The sequence below is a fragment of the Tachyglossus aculeatus genome, chromosome 1, assembly GCF_015852505.1.
Source record: "Tachyglossus aculeatus isolate mTacAcu1 chromosome 1, mTacAcu1.pri, whole genome shotgun sequence".
Classification (NCBI taxonomy): Eukaryota; Metazoa; Chordata; class Mammalia; order Monotremata; family Tachyglossidae; genus Tachyglossus; species Tachyglossus aculeatus.
In genome coordinates this window covers 148,658,817-148,677,531 of record NC_052066.1, presented here as the reverse complement: position 1 = coordinate 148,677,531, position 18,715 = coordinate 148,658,817, and the positions used below count along the sequence as shown (strand labels likewise).

General features: G+C 51.7%; 1 protein-coding gene and 1 non-coding gene across 5 annotated transcripts in view; both read right to left on the bottom strand.

The window, feature by feature from the left end:
- On the bottom strand, nucleotides 1–138 carry LOC119936859. The gene has a single exon (XR_005453864.1). It is a non-coding gene; the product is annotated as a small nucleolar RNA SNORA7 (small nucleolar RNA).
- A 4,947-nt stretch (nucleotides 139–5,085) lies between these two features.
- Nucleotides 5,086–18,715, bottom strand: part of BEGAIN (brain enriched guanylate kinase associated) — a 167,845-nt gene continuing 154,215 nt past the window's right edge. For all 4 annotated transcript variants that reach the window (XM_038750991.1, XM_038751000.1, XM_038750982.1 and 1 more), the window contains 3 exons: nucleotides 16,275–16,382; nucleotides 11,302–11,385; nucleotides 5,086–6,954 (listed from right to left, as the gene is read on the bottom strand). In XM_038750991.1, coding sequence (XP_038606919.1) covers nucleotides 5,539–6,954; nucleotides 11,302–11,385; nucleotides 16,275–16,382 — 1,608 coding nt within the window. In that variant the 3' untranslated portion in view covers nucleotides 5,086–5,538. The remainder of the gene's footprint in view (nucleotides 6,955–11,301; nucleotides 11,386–16,274; nucleotides 16,383–18,715) is intronic.

Below are 18,715 nucleotides of genomic sequence, written 5' to 3'. Positions count from 1 at the left end.
ACTTGTAGCAGATTGCCTTCCACTCGCTAGCCACTGCCCAAGCTAGGAATGGAATGGACAGGCCTCTGCTTGACTCTCTCTCCCATAATCGAGACTGGTAGAGTACTGGAAACTCTCCAGGTGTGACCCTGAGAGGGGGCATCTGCAAGAGAGGGATTCAATATCTGTTCTCCCTCCTACTTTAGACTATCAGCCCCATGTGGGACTTGATTAACCTGTATCTACCCTAGTGCTTAGTAAAGACTTGGCACATGGTGAGCACTTTTAAATATTATTGTTATTGTTCTTAATATTATTACTACTACAATAATAATAATAGTGGTATTTAAGTGCTGGGGTAGATCCAAGATAAACAGTCTGGACACAGTACCTGCCCCACATGAGGTTCCCAGGCTAAGAGAGAAGGAGAACAGGTATTGAATCCCCATTTTACAAATGAGGAAACTAAGGCCCAGAGAATACTAGTACTACGACTTATAATAATAATTTTGGTATTTGTTAAGCACTGACTATGTGCCAGACACTATACTAAGCGCTGGAGTGGCTATAAGTAAATTGGGTTGGTCACAGTTCCTGTCCCACTTGGGGCTCACAGTCTCAATCCCCATTTTCCAGATGAGGTAACTGAGGCCCAGGGAAGTGAAGTGACTTGTCCAAGATCACATATCAGATGAGTGGCGGAGCAGGGATTAGAACCCATGACATTCTGAATTCCAATCACACAGCAGGCAAGCAGCTAAACCGGGACTAGAACCCAGGTTCTCTGACTCCCAAACCATGCAACTTCTACTTTGCTGGTCTGTTTCACTTTCCCTCCATTTGGGATTGTCCCATTATTTAAGTTAGGGCAAATGCCAGAGGAGTATTACATGATGTTAAGACTCATACACAAACCATATCCCTGGCCCAGGGGGGCTAAATTTAATGCACATCGAGGAGTGGGTTTCAGGTGGATCTCCCCACCACCACCATCTCCCCATGCCAACATTCCCTTTAGACCCGGTGATTCGACCACGGAGTATAGGCTCCAGAGTGCACCATCAGCAGGCCCTGAGATGAAACGGCTCTGCAGTCTAGGGTGGATGCTGGAAAATAATGAGCTCTTTCTATTCTTAATCCAGCAAACTACCCAACTGGTGACAATAAAAATGATAAGGCAGACGAAAGCCAGCCGTGTGTGGGAGCCGATATTAAAGGCTGGGAGGCAGAGGAGTCCCAACAGGCAAAAAGAAAGCAATGACAGCTCCACCCCAGCCTGACAGTGGTAGGGGGGAGACTAGATGCAGGATAGGGGGAAAGATCCCTCCCCCCCACCTCCCCGCCCCCCCGACCGGTCCAGTGCTTGGTTTGCTCTAGGTAACTCAGGTAATAATAATAACAATTATTATTGTGCATTTGTTAAGCTCTTACTATGTGCCAGGCACTGTACTAAGATCTGGGGTAAACACAAAATAATCAGGTTGGACACAATCCCTGTCCCATATGAGGCTCACAGTTTTAAATCCCCATCTTACAGATGAAGTAACTGAGGTAGAGAGAAGTGAAGTGACTTACCCAAGATCACACAGGTAGAGCTGATAATGTGAGCCTGGCCAAAAGTTGGGTGCAGGGGAACCCATGCTGGCCTTGGGGATGAAGCAATCCCTCCCCCACTTCCCCCCAACCAAGTGACACACTTGGAACAGCTCTCCTGGCTGCTGGGCCGCACTGGCCAGAATTAGCACCCATTCTGGCCATCCAGGAGTTGAGGAAAGGTGACCCGGACAGCCCAGGCTGAAAAGCAGTATGCTGGACTCGTAGTCGGTCCATCCTGTTCCGCTGGCAACACCACTTAGGCATTTGGCCCCAAGTGGGTATTGCACCCACCAATCCTTAACAAAGTGCTCAGCGCATAGTAAACGTTTAACAAATACCACAGTTACCATTACTTCTACTAAAAGGCCCCTTTGGGCATTTCCACAATTCCTTCTTGAATCTCCCCACCCTCGTTTTCCCCAAACAGCGCTTCTTACCTGCAAATACATTATACATTCCTCCACTGGAAGGGAAGTCCCTCCCTTCAAGGCCCTGCTGAGAGCTCACCTCCTCCAGGAGGCCTTCCCAGACTGAGCCCCTTCTTTCCTCTCCCCCTCGTCCCCCTCTCCATCCCCCCGTCTTACCTCCTTCCCTTCCCCACAGCACCTGTATATATGTATATATGGTTGTACATATTTATTACTCTATTTATTTATTTATTTATTTATTTTACTTGTACATTTCTATCCTACTTATTTTATTTTGTTGGTATGTTTGGTTCTGTTCTCTGTCTCCCCCTTTTAGACTGTGAGCCCACTGTTGGGTAGGGACTGTCTCTATGTGATGACAATTTGTACTTCCCAAGCGCTTAGTACAGTGCTCTGCACATAGTAAGCGCTCAATAAATACGATTGATTGATTGATTGATTGATTGATTAACACATGGGGACATGTGTTTTGCTTCTTTTATACTCCTCTAAGAGCTTAGCACAGTACCATGCACATAACAGATGTTCAATAAATACCATTTGTTGATTGGTATCTGTAATTTACTTATATTAATGCCTGTCTCTCCCTCTAGACTGTAAGCTCTTTGTGGGCAGGGATCATATCTACCAACTCTGTTATAGTGGTCATTCCCAAACCCTTAGTACAATGCTCTGCGCACAGAAGTGCTAACAAATACAATAGATTGATTAATTTTCCAGAGTAACTCAGCCACCAGAATTCTATATGGCCAGTAAAATGGGCAGCTGCCCAAGTTTCCCTCTCCTCCTCCCCACCCTTTCCCAAAGCCTGCAAATTTCTGTCTCAGGACCAAGAAAACACAAAGACTAAGTATTTTCCAGCTTCCCGCTAAGACACAGGTTCCTTGACTCACACCAAAAGGAAAGATGAAATGGGCTCCAGGCTGGAGGGCTGGGAGTTATTTTCAAGGTTTCCTTAACCATTGTGGGGTCTGAGTTAATACAATCACTCATCCTATCCTGCCTAGATTACTGCACCAGGCTCCTTGCTGACCTCCCAACCTCCTGCCTCTCCCCACTCCAGTCCATACTTACTCTGCTGCCGGATCATTTTTCTACAGAACTGTTCAGGACATGTCACCCTGCTCCACAAAACCTCCAGTGGTTGCCTATCTACCTCCACATGAAACAAAAATTTCCCACCATTGGCTTTAAAGCACTCCATCCTTTGCCCCCTCCTACCTCACTTCACTCCTCACCTTCTACAACCCAGCCTGCCTACTTCACTCCTCTGGTGCCGCTAACCTTCTCACTGTGCTTCAATCTCCCCTGTCTCACCACTTTCCCTGGCCCACGTCCTGCCTCTGGCCTGGAACTCCCTCACTCTTCACAAATCCACCAATTACTCTCCCACGTTTAAAGCCTTATTGAAGGAACATTTCCTCCAAGAGGCCTTTCCAGACTAAGCCCCATTTTTCCTCATCTCCCACTCCCTCTCCTACTGCCTAACTTGCTCCCTTTGCTCCCCCCCAACCCACAGCACTTATGTATATATCTGCGATTTTATTTATTCATATTGATGTCTGTCTCCACATCTCTAGACTGTGATCTTATTGTGGGCAAGGACTGACACTGTTTATTGTTGTCTTGTTCTTTTCCAGGCGCTTAGTACAGCGCTTTGCAAATCATCAGCTCCCGGCCTCCTGCTCCCCCCACCCCACCACTAGGAGTCTGGTGGGCAGGAGATCCAGGACTCACCGGGCTTTGAAGATCAGGAAGGATGAGGAGGAGCAAGAGGAGGAAGGTGGCAAGAGCTGCAGCAGAAGGGCCCTCAGATGGCCACAGGTCCTGTGGAACAGCAAACATGACCCATGAGAAATTGGCTCGGGAAAGCTGCTTCATTACTCGTCTTAACGAACAAAAAACACCTTATAACGAAGGCTGTTTATGACACCTCTATTATGCAATTGATTATGGCTCCTCAGAGAAGCTAATGGAGAAAGACACATACCCTCAGGAAGTTTCTTTGATTGGAAGCTGCTGCCAGAGAACAGGTTGGGAGTAGCGGTGATCTGGAGGTGGGTGTAAAGGAATGGCTAAACAGGAGGCAGACGAGTTAGGCAAGCCTTTCCGAGGTCTCACAGCTCCCCAGAAGAGATGCCCCGGGATGATGTGGAGACGTCGACGACGGTGGAGGGGGATGGCCACCTCTGGCACTGGATGGGCTGGGCCATGAACCATTCAACCCGGGTGAATGCCAGGGCAGGGAGAGCTGGGAAATCTTCCCGCCTCCCCCGCCGAATCATGGCTTGATGAAGAGAGGGAGCCGTGGACAGCACGAGGCAGCGGAGGAGGAACTGTCCGATCAGCAGGTGATAGAGACGCAGGCCTGAGACCCCTCCACCAACAGCCTCAGAGCCTGGGCAGGCCAGCCAGCCCCCGGGGGAACTCGGGGATGGGAGGCTGGGAAGGGCCAGACTCGGGCCTTACTTGGGGGGCCCACAGGCTGTGGATGGTGTGTCCTGCCATTCCCTACCCCGAAAGGTTTAGCTGGGACACTGGGCTTCCTCTGCCCACCACCTCAGAAGAATCGCTTTGCTCTCCTGAGCCTGGCCCGGCCCCGGCATCCACTATTCTGCCGGGTCCCACCTCCCTCACCCACAAACCTTCAGGGGCTGCTCACTCTTCTCCCTGTCTGGTGCTCTGCTTCTGAAGGAGGCAGAGAGGATAACTGCTAATAACCCATGGGCCCCACAAACACATTGTAATGAGGAAAAAAAAAATCAAAACATTTCCATTGCTTTCTTTAATTAAGTAATGTAAAATACAGTACTAACCAGGACAGTGCATGCATTGGCGACGATATAAACGCAAGCCTACAGAAAATAGGTGATAAAGAAACCCTCAATTATCTTTGAGGTAGTGTACCACGGGGGAGAATAGGAAACCGGAAACACCATGGAGTACAGGAACAAAGTCGTGGTCTCACTTTAGGCATTCGGTTTGGACTCCTAAATACAGAATTGTGATAGAAACAAGGGCTCACTTCGGTTTCTGTCTAAAAATAGAACTCCACCCTCCCCCCCGCCCCCGCAATTCCCCACTTTTGGACCCAGAGTTCCCAGGAGACCATACCATCGGTTTTCCCATTTTCCCTCTGCAGCAACGGCATGACCTTCCCCTCTAGGAGTTCGGCAAAAAGGGTCTCCCACCAAAAGTAAGGGAGGTTTTGCCCCCGAAGCAAGCGCTCCAAGGAGAAAGAGTGTGGTCCGCTCAGCCGAGGCGGAAGCCCGCCTTAAATAAATACTACTTTCCTTATAAAAATATTTCAGCTTTATAAAACGGAGGCTGCAGGAGTGGGAGGGGGTGGTGCATCTCTTAGGAGGAACGGTTGGGGTGCTGTGAAAATCACCATTTGCTGTGGCCTAGCAGATGCCTGGGCCGGGGCGGGGGGCGGAGGGGCGTGGGGACATGGAGAAAACACGCCGCTCTTTTGAGCTCAAATTGTGGGGTTCAGCGCCCCTCCGGAAGCCGTGCTTTACCGTCGGGAAGGGGTTCAGTTGAGGAGCGTGCCATACAACTGTGCTTTGGTCAGGCTGTCTTTGCGGCTGAGGCCGGCGCTCCCTGCCCGCTGGAATGGCTGCTGCTGCCGCTGGCTGGAGGCCGAGGGCCGGGGGCTCTGGCCCCTGGGAGACAGTCGGATCTCTGGGGACGCTTCTGCCGAGCTAGCGCGGCGGGAATCAGCCGAACTGCTGCGGCTGCCATCCACGTAGTCCCTCTTCAGGCCCGGGCCGTCCTCGGGGCCGGGGCTGCCGCCGCCCAGCCGGGCCGAGAGCCGCTCACCGTTGGGGGCTCGAGGGTCCGGGGGAAGGTAGGCGGACAGCCGGTCGGGCGAGCTGCGGGCGGCGCAGGCCGGATCGCCGCCGGCCCTGAGGAAGCGGGAGTCCAGCAGGTGCCCATGGGGCAGGTCCTCCCCATCTGAGAAGCTGTCCGCTCCATAGCCCGTGAAGCCAGGCCCGCCACGGCCCTCCCCAGCCTCTCTGGGGCCATAGTAAGGCTCCGAGAAACTGCAGGGAGAGAGGCGGCCAGGGCCAGGGTAGGCATAAGAGCCGACATCCTCGACGCTCAGAGGTCGCCAGCAGCTGGGAGGCTCTTCCCGCGGGTGGAGGGTGTTTCGGCTCTCGGGGCGCAGCGGCTGGGCGGCCGGGGCCTGAGGCGGTGGGGGCGGCGGGGACGGCGGGGGCGGCCCCAGGCCGGGGAAGCGGAAGGCCTCGCCCGGGTAGGGCGATGCCGTCCGGCTGAAGGCGGGCGGGCCATCGCCGTCGAGCGCCGGCTCCCCAAGCTCCACCGCCGCCACTGTGGAGAAGCAGGGGCTGCCCTGGGGCTCGTAGGCCGAGCCCGCCTGCCGCTCGAAGATCTCATCCCGGCCGGCCAGGTAGATGGCCTGCTGGGAAGCAGTCAGGGTGCTGGCCTGGGCAGCCTCCTTCTCCTCGGACGTGACGCTGAAGCTGGAGTAGGAGCTGGAGGTGGGCAGTGAGGCCACGTAGGCGGGGAAGGCTTCGGGGGAGAAGCTGGAGTGGAAGCCGTCCTCCTCAGCCGTGCTGTCGGTGGAGTTCTGGGAGCGCGGGAAGCCGGCCTCTCGGCTTGGCGTGTCCGCGCTGGGCCTCCTCTCTTGCTGCCAACGCCGCCTCTCCTCAGGGCAGTACAGGGCCGTGTCACTGCAGTACACCTCTGTCTTGAACTGGGGCCCGGGGCCCAGCCTCTCCGCCGAGCCTCGGCTGGCGGGGTCTCGGGTCGAGGCGGCCGACGACAGGTGTGAGGACAGGCTCTCGGGGTCGGGCTTTTCTAGCACCTTGGCGATGACACAGGTGGGGATGTGGTCAGCGAAGGATGGGTGGCACAGTGGGGCGGACAGACTGCAGCCGTGCTTCTCCAGGTGGAGGCTGACCCGCTCCTGGAAGTCGGTTGGCAGCTGGAGGGGAGAGGGGGATGGAGGCCGGGGGTCGGAGGGGACAGAAAGGGAATCAGCTTCAAGTGGAGCCGGAATCCCCCATCTCCGTCCCCGGGATCCCAGAGGTGTCTCCGGTCCGCCTCCCGACAGCAGGGAAGGGCTTCCTGGCTTGACCCATCCAGGAGCAGAAAGGGCAGAAATCCCTGCTTCCTGCTCCCAATACTGCCTGGGGCAGGCCCAGCTGGACCCCACAAAGGAAGGGGATTTTGTGAACTCACTAAAGGTGTCCCTCCCACCCCAGGCTACTGGGCCTGTGTTGGCCGGCCCTGCTCCAGGAAGAGGGGACCAGGGATCCCCTCCCGGCTGCAGGTGAGTGAAAGACCGTGGCCTTGGGATGTGCCCAAATGAGCCTGGAACCAGTCCCTTGGGAGCGGTGGTGACAGACCTCCCCGGGGCCAACCGTCTCCTCCCCCAATTCCAATAAAAGCCCGTAATATTGCCAGGAGCCTATCTAGCAGGCAGCTACAACAGTCACATCAGCCAAAGCAGGTACAGACGCAACAAAGTTCCACGAACAGGCAGGAAAACGAAACCAGGGGACCGGGGGAGGGACTGGAAACGGACAGCTTTCCCTGCTACGGCTGGGTTGGATGAGTGCTGTTTTGGGATACCGGACTGCCATCATTAGCAGTGCAGTTTGATTTTGTAGTTTGGCTTAAGAGTTTATATTATGCCGAGCCTCAGAATGAAAAAAGACAGGGGTTGGGGTAGAAAGCCAACTTCAGCTCTTTACTTCCAAAGGGATGGTGGGCTAGGCTGGTTTCCATCTGAGCTTCAGGACTTTGGTGGCTCTAATTTCCCATCTTCCCTGAGATCGGTTCCCCTGAATTGAGGATGATCCCAGGGATTTTATTTTCAGAGTCACCGGCTTATTAGCTTGTTTCCTCCCGCCCTCTAAGTCCAGTGCTCCATTTGCAATCGGTGCTCAATAAATCCCACTGATAAGTTGGAACTCGGGCTCAGACAATGGGTCACTCGTCGAAGGGCAGCCCTTGCACTGCGGTGATCTAGAGGCCGAATTTCTTGGAAAGTTTGAAATTTGAGGTTCTGGTCTCCCCTGGAGTCAGTCTGCAGGACTATCAGCTTTCTGCCTGGTTAAAATTACTCATTCTCCTTCCCACTTAGACCACGAGCCCCATGTGGGACAGAAACTGCATCTGACCTGATTATCTTGCATTTACTCCAGTGCTTAGTACAGTGCTTGGCATATAATAAGCGCTTTAACAGACACCATAATTATTAGTATTATTTGGCCTTGGGTTGCAGTTTTTAGTTACAAGGGACTGCATCTGATCCTTAATTGTATCGAATCTACCCCAGTGCTCAGCACACTGTTTGGCACATAGTAGATGCTTAACAAAAACCACAATTATCATTATTATTATTATTATTATGAGTTACAGAGTTTTTTTGGTTCTGAGATGCCAGGCGGGTTGTGGGAGGAAGCTGCCCTGCTCACTTCTTCCATTGCCCGGGTCAACTTGACCCGGGCAATGGCTTCTGCCTCATCCAGGCGCCTCCTGCCCCAGCTAGGTCCATTTGGCCACTCCGGCAGGGTGGCAATCTGTTGCGCGGATGATTCTAAACACTTCGGCAGGGTCGGGGAAGAAAGCTCCAAAGACAGAGAAGGATGGGGGCTATGGGGTATGTATACATGTATATATGTTTCTACATATTTATTACTCTATTTATCTTACTTGTACATATCTATTCTATTTATTTTATTTTGTTAGTATGTTTGGTTTTGTTCTCTGTCTCCCCCTTCTAGACTGTGAGCCCGCTGTTGGGTAGGGACTGTCTCTATGTGTTGCCGACTTGTACTTCTCAAGCGCTTAGTACAGTGCTCTGCACACAGTAAGCACTCAATAAATACGATTGATTGATTGATTGATTGATTGGGTGGGAGCGGGGACTCGGGGGATGCACTACCAAGCACTTAGTACAGTGCTCTGCACTAAAGCGCTCAAAAAATATGCACTTAGGATAATAAAGCACTCCCTGGCTAATTGGCAGAAGAGCTCCCTGCTGGGAAAACAGTTAACCTTCAGGTGAAATCCAGATTTGGAATGATGTTCGCGAGTTACTCTAGGCCAAAATAGCTTGGCATAGGGCTGGCTGAGCTATGGGATGCAGGGTTGGAGTAATCAATCAATCAATCATATTTATTGAGTGCTTACTGTGTGCAGAGCACTGTACTAAGCGCTTGGGAAGTACAAGTTGGCAACAGTAAGCTACTGAGAGAGTTCAGTAAGCTCCCAACTGTTTTGTTTTCACCCAGCAGTTCTGACCTCTGGGTGTGACTTCTCTTTTGAGCCCAACTGTCTCAGATGACAGAAAGAACTGGCTTTGAGAGGCTGGTTCCTCCCTTCTGAGAGATGGGCTCAGCAATGGGAGGAGGGGCAGTGCTATCAAGCGCTTAGTACTCTGCACACAGTAAGCACTCAATAAATACGATTGAATGAATGAATGAATGAATCTGCCAGAGGGGGCCTCTGCTCCTCTCTCCCCAGGATCACTGCACACTCTCTGGCAGCAGAAGGCAGCCTTCTGTCTGCTTTCTGGAGATTTTAGAGATAGAACAGACAGGTCCAGGAGTCTAGCTCCAGGGCCTCTGCTAAGGAGAGACCAGGTCTAATTTTAGGGATTCTCTTAGGTCAGACAGTTAGGTGGAAAAATCATCAGGGTTTCCCCAACAGATTCCCTTTCCCCGTGGGCTTTTCTTGAAGCTGTTCAGCAGTAGCAGGTGAGGAGGCCCCTGCAGAATCCCTAAGCACCAACAAGGGAGAAGAAACAGAGGCTGCCTGAGATCTTTAAGCCGCAGGAAAGGATGTAGTGGTGATGAAACAGCCTGGCCTAGTGGAAAGAGCAGGGGACTGGGGGTCCTGGGACCTCACTCCTAATCCCAGCTCCACCACTTGCCTGTCATGTGACCTTGGGCAAATTGCTTCCCTTCTCGAAGACTCAGTTTCCTCAACTGTAAAATGGGGATTCAACGCGCTATCACTCCTACTTAGACGGTGAGCCCCAGCTGCGACAGCGGGCTGTGTCCTACAGTGAACAGCACATAGTAAGCACTCAACAAATACGATTATTATTGTCATTACAACTGGTGTTGCATCAGTTCTGTTAATTGGAACAAATAGTAAGTGCTTAATACAATAAAAAAAATTACAGATTGGGGGCTGAAATTTCCACAGCCATGGGGAATAGCTAACCTAAAAACCCAAACCCATTTGCAGTAGGGATGTTGCCGTGGGTACGGGGCCAGCCTCCTCCACTCTTCAGCAAATTGGGATTCACAGTGCTTTGCACATAGTACGTGCTCAATAAATATGATTTAATGAATGAATGAATCAGGAATGAGAGGCTCATCTCCCCTTCTTTTCCTCCGTTTCCTTCCCGCCAGGTCCCATTCTGCCTTGGGCTGATCAAGGGGCAATCTAGAATTAGAGAAATCAGTTATCCAGTTGGGAAAACAGCTATAAAATACCACTGATTGATAGCAGTCCACTATTTTTTTCCCCTTTGGCGTCACCAATGTTCTTGTATCTGTTCTCCTTAAGCACTTGTTATTTTCCTCACCCTCAGCCCCACAGTAGTTATGTACAGATCTGTAATTTATTTTAATATCTGTTCTCCCCCACAGACTATAAGGTCATTGTGGGTAGGGAATGCATCTACCAACTCTATTATACTGTACTCTCCCAAGCACTTAGTACAATGCTCTGCACATAATAGCTATTCAATCAATACAGTTGACTGACAGAGACCAAAATCTCAGTATCTACTTATTTTTTTGCCTCCTTCCTATTTCAGAGACCCAGGCTTGATTCTAACTCAGTTCCTCTCTAGCATCTTTCACTCCAGAACCTCTCTCAGACCTGCTGTATTGCTCTCACAAGCTCTCAGTACTCTGTACGCAGTAAACATTCAATAAATATCACTGATGGAATGACTGATTGACTGATGACTTCCCAGGGGAGCAGATTCCATAAGTTCGTGCCTCCCCCAGACCCTCCTTCGGCTGAGCTAAGCGATATCGCCTTTTGGAGCAAAACAAACCTCGTCTCATTCCAGGCCAACCAAAGTTTCTCCAAATGAAAGTTTGGGGTTAGCCCCACATCCCAGCAGCCTCGGCACCCAAACCAGAAGCCCCAGCAACCTCAGCACTCCGAGACGCGGCATGCCCAAGCTCGTGGGAGGGGAAGACGGGTCGGGGAGGGAGGGCAGGGAAAGCGGTAGCTGCAGGCACCTGACTTTCAGGGAACGTTATTTCTCTGCACAGCGGACGGCGTTGGGTCACATTACCTCAGAAAGTTTATGGGCCCTGCTGTATGTCTTGCTGCCCTGAAGCAGCTGAACGGCTAGATTGCAGTCCTTCCTATAGAGTTCCTAAAAAACAGAAACAGCCCGATTTGCACCTAGCCCTGCCCGAAAAGCCCCACCCAGGGCCAACCGGGGCCGTCGACCACGGCCAACCGGGGGCCGTCTAGGGCTGGTCGGAGATGACCGGAGCTGTCCAGGGCTGACTGGAGCCTCTTTTTCAGGAAGGGCAGGGCCCACCCTGCCTCGTCCGTGCCCACTCTCGCTGTGGTCCACGCAATATCCTCCCCGGCACAGACCCAAGCCCCTTGGCACCTCTCGGCACTGGAGAGGAGCTCACAGCAGCGGGAGGCAAGAGATTAAAACATCAGAGGAGGGGTGGGGGGGGGCACTGTGGAGGAATGACCCCCCCCGGAAGGGCTGTAGGCCCCTGTGGTACCTGAGCCGCAGGACTGGGTACTTACCACAGGGTCCCGAGTCATGCGGAAAGGTGACTGAATTTTCCTGGCCCTTGGCTACAGTAAAGATTCCCGTATCCGGTCTCCACCTGCCCGGAAAACACAGTTATCTGGACTTGCGGAGAGCGGATGTGGGAGTGGCATTAGCCTGGCAGGCGGCAGCGATCGGCCAGCCGGTCTGTCCGCCGCCATCACGGGCGTCCAGTTGTCAACTCCTGATGTTGGCTATGGGGACTACGGCCACAGCAGACACCTTCGAGGTCAGGCCAGGGGCCTACCCGGAGGCGGGGGCCTGGCCGCTATGACCCCACAGGGATGGTACTGGACTCCTCTAGAGATGCAGAGACACTGTGGAGGAGGATGCCCGAGGGAGCAGTAGGGATTTTAGTAAAGTCTGCGTGGTGTAGCGATGAAGCAGTGTGACATAGGGTATAGACCATGGGCCTGGGAGCCAGAAGGATGTGGGTTCTAATTCCGGCTCCGCCACTTTGCTGTGTGACCTTGGGCAAATCATTTCACTTCTCTGGGCCTCAGTTATCTCATTTGTTAAATGAGGATTAAGACTGTGGGCCCCACATGGACAGGGAATGTATCCAACCCGGGAACTTTGAATCTACCCCAAGGCTTACAACAGTGCTTGGCTTATAGTGCTTAACAAATACCATTATTATTATTAATTATTATTATTAATGAAGTCTTTTCTCCAGGCAGCTCCGGCCTGAGGTTCTGATGGTGTGATGGCAGCTGAGGACCCCCCCACCCCCACCCCCACTGGAAGGCGGGGGTTGCCCGACAGAGACAGCTGCTCTCTGCAGCCGAACAGTGCCGAAGCCCCAGGGTGAAGGAGGGCCATGTGCACCACCTCAAGAGTTACCCTAAAACACGACCTCTGCAATATGCATGAAAATGTGTGATCATCGAGGTTGACTTCAAGGGCCCAGAGCCTAAGACCTCCCCCCAGGGCCACACCGGCTGGCTCTCAGGGCATCTATTCCCAGGTAAAGGATCTATGAGCCTGGAAAGGGGAGAAAAGCGACCATCTTCTCAGGCGGCCTGTCGGCTGGAGCAGAACCCCACTTCTGAGGGCACTCTCCTCCTAACTGGGAGAAAGAAATGCTTCCGGCCAGGGAGAATGGGTGGACAGAGGCCTGGGCAGGGCAGCAGAAATCCAGGCTCCAAACAATGAAATGCTTCATGTGACCCTTCCCAGGGTCTCATTTCTGGGCTCTCCATGCAATAGGCACTCAGAGCAGTGCTGTGCACACAGTGCACCCCCCAACACAGTGCTTGGAACATGCAGTAAAGTCACAGAGGGCATTCAATATAGTGTGTTGCATACAGTAGGCACTAAGTACAGGGTTCTGCACGAAGCAGAAACTCAGTACAGTTCTCTGCATACAGTAGATATTATTGACTGACTTCACGCTCGGTCTCCAAAAGGAAAGAGGAGAAAGAGGAAAAATGAACAAAAGGAACCCATCCCACTAGGGATTTTACTTTCGTTGCTCAGGGTTCGTGTGGGAAAAACAGATGCAAACAGTAGGAATACTGACAATTTGACCATTACAAATCTCATGTGCATGGGTTTTGGCAATGCTTCAACATGGATGCTGACTGCCCGCCACACAGTACCCGGCATGGATAGGATGGTACATGGCATGGACAGGATGGTACATGGAACGAAAAGCATGGCACACGGCTCGGAAAGCATGGTATGCGGCACGGACAGCACGATACGTGGCATGAACAGCATGGTAAACGGCACAGATAACTGGTTCTGGGACAGGGCAGTCAGTACCTTCCAGATGGAATCATTCCAGAGCCTCATTCCTGATGTCAAGGTCAGCGGTTCTAGCCAGGTTTGGTGGGGCCGGGTGGGAGGGGGTTGGACTTTCCTAAACAGATCATTGTGGCCTCCTCTCAGCCCCTGGGGCTCTTCTAGGTTTCAAAGCTGCTGCTGAGGCTTTATCAGGCTGAGTGGGCCCGGCGCTTCCGCACTTGTGGCTGGGGCAGGACACTGAATAGGCTCCCCAAAGGAGCCCAGCTTCTTCCAACAGGCTTTCCTTCTCCTGGGGCATTTCAGGGTGAGGGGACCATTGAATGACCAGCCTGACCCTCTCCTACCACACATTCCAGCTGGGAATCCTGGAACTTGTTCTCCCTCCAACACCACACTCCCCTCCCTAATGGAAATCTTCCACTCCACAGCGAGGCCAGGACAGTTTCTGCCTGGGGCCACGTAGATCTAACAGCTGGCTTGGGGGCAGGGGGATGGATTAGTTGACTACTCACTCAGATCCCTTCTGGTCTGAGGAGGCTCTGGAGAATCACCTGAGCCAGTTCTGGTGTTGGGGATGTAATTTGGGGTTGAGATTTGAAGCAGCACATACAAGTACCACCATCTTTGGGCATGGAAGGGCAGGTCAGGGAGTCCCCTGGGCTGTGATAACATGCAGGCTGTTTGGCTACCGGCGTGACGTAGTGGGAGCCTAACTTCTAGGGTGGCGAGGGATAGCCCCCTTGGCTCCCAAGACACATGTGATAACACCCATGTCACAGCACCACCCAGTCTGCGTGATGAGGTCACACGGCTGCAATCTTGTGACAGTCCGCTTGATTCAGCCAGAACTTACAGCATTTCTTGGGGTTTCCTGAGCCTTCCCCTTCCCCTCCCAGATGCACGCAGAGCCTGACTCGGTGTCTAATTTGTGGAACTCGGCCACAGATGCCACGACAGCAGGCAGCTCAGGGTTGAAAATACAAAAGAAGGGAGGCAGCGTGGCCTAGTGGATAGAGTCAGAAGGCCCTGGGTTCTAATCCCGGCTTGTTCATTTGCCTGCTGTGTGACCTTGGGCAACTACTTACCTTCTCTGTGCCTCAGTTACCTCATCTTTTGAGTGGGGATTAAGATTGTGAGCCCCATGTGAGAAAGGGACTGGACTGTGTCCAACCTGATTAACTCATATCTACACCAGCACTTAGGAGAGTGCTTGGCACGTGGTAAGTGTTTAAATACCATGAGAGAAAAAAAGCACACTATAAAGGGGTCGGGTACACAGTAAGCACCCATTAAATAAGATTGAATGAACGGGGTCAGTTATTGTACTGAAACAAGTCTGCTGGAAGTCTGGTGTAATATAAGACTCCTGATCCTCTTCCTCCCACTAGAATTTAAGACTGTGAGCACCATATGAGACAGGGACTCTGTCCAATCTGATTAACTTGTATCTACCCCAATGCTTAGAACAGTGCTTGACACACAGTAAGTGCTTAACAAACAGCATCATCATCATCAAAAGACACCTGTTCAAGCCAGTGGAAATGGGATGGGATGTATTGTACAGTGCTCTTCACATAGTAAGTGCTCAATAAATATGATTGATTGATTGTATTCCCCCAAGTGCCTAATATAATGCTCTCCACACAGCGAACACTCAATCAATTTCACTAATTGAGTGGAAGATTGATTGATTGATGGCAGTGGCCATGACAGTAGGCTCCACTCCCTTTGGGTCTAGAGAAGCAGCATGGCTCAGTGGATAGAGCAAGGGCCTGTGAGTCAGAAGGGCCTGGGTTCTAATCCCAGCTCCACCACATGTCTGCCGTATGACCTTGGGCAAGCCACTTAACTTCTCTGGGCCTCGGTTACCTCAGCTGTAAAATGGGGATTAAAAATGTGAGCCTCATGTGGAACAAGGACTATGTCCAACCTGATTAACTTGCATGTACCCCAGCGCCTAGAATAGTGCTTGGCAAGTAGGAAGCACTTAACAAGTACCATAATTATTACTATTATTAAGGGCCTACCCCTAGGCCAGGATAGGGACTTCCCAAAACTGGGATCATTCTGATGGTAGGAGAGAAACCGCAACACTTTTGCCAGGGTCTTTCGCCTCTTTCTCCTCTCTGGGACTAAGTGGCCTTCTGATCTTGCAGCCTGGTGGTTTGTAGCTGATCTGAACCATGGCTACTATAGTTCCATCCACCTTTCTGCTCTTATCTTATCTTTCTCTTATCTTTAGCCCCCAGGCTGACAGAGGCCCTAGAGGGGAGCACGATGTCTCTTGAGAAAGAGGGCACCAGGAGTGTGTCTAACTTCTGTGGATTTCCAGAAAATATTCCAGACGATGTCATTCCACAACACTGAGCGACCGGTGTGATACACATGACAGAAGGTGTATCTGCTCCTTCCCAGTTGCCAGAGAAGCATCTGGGATTCGGCCCTCATTAGCTACTACTGGGGAGGACCCTCACCTTGGGAGAGACTTGACAAGTTGGGAGGTTCTCTTTGTGGGACGGGGCGCCCACTCGCCCGCCCCCGGGGGACATGTGGGGTGCCCTGTCTTGCCCTGCCCTGCCCCAGGCCTCTCTTCCGGTCAGGTTCCATCCAACCGATGACGGATGGGCCAGACCAGCCAGGTGCGGACTCCCAGGAGATCAAGCAGAGCCACTGGAACCCGGGTATAGGACATCAAGGGATGCTCCAAAGTCAATACTTACGTTGTCTTCGGACAACTTATCTATGGTCACCTTGGCTTCTATCAGGTGGTTGTTGAGGGCAATGATCTCGTGGCTGAGGGCCCTTTTCTCCTCCTCGTAATGCTGGCCCTGTGCACAGAAACACAGCCGTCAGCCCCCGCACACCCAGCAGCGCAGACCGTCTTCCCACCTGGGGATGCCAGGGAGTGAGGCTGCCAACTCTACTGCTCTCTGCCCAGCGCTTAGCACGGGGTTTCGCACATGGGAGCGCTCAATAAATACTACCGATGCATTGATCGCTGGGGCCCATCAAAGCAAATGGGGCTCCCGGCCTCCAATGTCTTTTCAGTGGGCCTGCTGCACATCCAAGGCTGCCACGGGGGACAGCAGGCTGGCCAGCAGGGAGACTGACAGATCCAGATGCACAGCGCAAGTCGAGGCCTGGGACTGTGACCCTTTCCCGTCAATAAACACACTGGCATTTTTCCTTCCAATGCCATTAGGGTCTAGGGGCCCCAAAGCATCTACCAAATCTCACCCCCGACCAGCCCCCGGGCCTCCAAGGCCAAATCGTTCATCTTGATAATAAATAATAATAATAATGATGGCGTTAAGTGCTTATTGTGTGCAAAGCACTGTTTTATGCGCTGGGGAGGATACAAGGTGATCAGGTTGTCCCATGTGGGGCTCAGTCAATCCCCATTTTACAGATGAGGTAACTGAGGCACAGAGAAGTTAAGTGATCTGCCCACAGCAGAGAAGCGGAGGAGCTGGGATTAGAACCCTTGACCATCTGACGCCCAGGCCCATGCTTTATCCCTTACACCATGTGGCTGGTCCATTTCCCACGATGCCACTGGAGGGTTGGAGTGAGCGGGCTTCCACTGAGCAGATGCTCCAGCAGTGGGGTCTGCGCTCTGCAAGGAGTTGGCTGCCCATGGGTGCTTGGCTCATGGTGATAACCGTAACGAGAAGCAGCCAGTCACAGATCCCACAGTAGGCAGGGGGTCACCCTTAGCATGCCTGGCACCATGGCCTCTGATTGGCTTTAAGGCCCTCAATAGGTTCGCTCCCTCCTTTTCCATTACAATCCAGCCACCACACACAACCTACACATACAGCCTCACTCTTGGCTCCCTCACAGTCAACCCCTTGGCTCACATCCTCCCTCCTGCCTGGAATTCCCTCTCCCTTCATATCCAACAGACCACCACACTCCCCACCTCCAAAGCACTACTAAAATCACACCTCCTGCAGGAAGCCTTCCATGATTAACCACTCTGCTCCCCACCCTCCGTTTGAATTCCTTAAGTACTTTGTCACTTGCCCCACTTCTGACCCCAAAGCACTTATGTACATGTCCTTATATTCATGAGAAGCAGCATGGCCTAATGGAAAGAGCACTGGCTTGGGAGTCAGAGAACCTGGATTCTAATCCCAGTTTAGCAACTTGTCTGTTATGTGGCCTTGGGCAAATCACTTAACTTCTCTGTACCTCAATTCCCTTATATGCAACACAGGGATTCAATACCTGTTTTCCATCTACCCTATGAGCCCCATGAGGGAACTGATTATTTTGCATCTACCCCAACACTTAGTACAGTGCTTGGCAAATATAGTAAGTGCTTAACAAATATCACAATGTATTTTTTTTTACTTGCTTCCCCTTCTTGTAATTTATTCCAGTGTCTGTCTCCCTGCTAGATTATAAACTCCTTGAGGGCAGGATGTCTACTTGCTGAGAAGCAGTGTGGCTCAGTGGAAAGAGCACAGGCTTTGGAGTCAGAGGTCATGGGTTCAAATCCCGGCTCCGCCACTTGTCAGCTGTGTGACTTTGGGCAAGTCACTTCATTTCTCTGGGCTTCAGTTCCCTCATCTGTAAAATGGGGATTAAGACTGTGAGCCCCCCGTGGGACAACCTGATCACCTTGTAACCTCCCCAGAACTTAGAACAGTGCTTTGCACATAGTAAGTGCTTAGTAAATGCTATCATTATTATTATCTCTCCCAAGAGTTTAGTACAGAGCTCCACACATCATGAGCACTCAATAAATTCTATCAGTTAATTGATTGATTGACTTCCGCTTTACAGTCCTGCTGTTTTGGGGTTCCGCTGCAACCTGTATAGAAAAGCAGCATGGCTTAGTGGAAAAAGCACAGGCTTCGGAGTCAGAGGTCGTGGGTTCTAATCCTGGCTCTGCCACTTGTTAGCTGTGTGACTTTGGGCAAGTCACTTAAGTTCACTGTGCCTCAGTTCCCTCATCTGTAAAATGGGGATTAAGACTGTGAACCCTATGTGGGACAATCTGATAACCTTGTATCTATCCCGGTGCTTAGAACAGTGCTTGGCACATAGCACTTAAGAAATACCATCATTATTATCCTTATTATTAATGCTATTTCTTCTATTATAATCATGATCAGTATTATTATTATGGTATTTTTTAAGCACTTACTTTGCT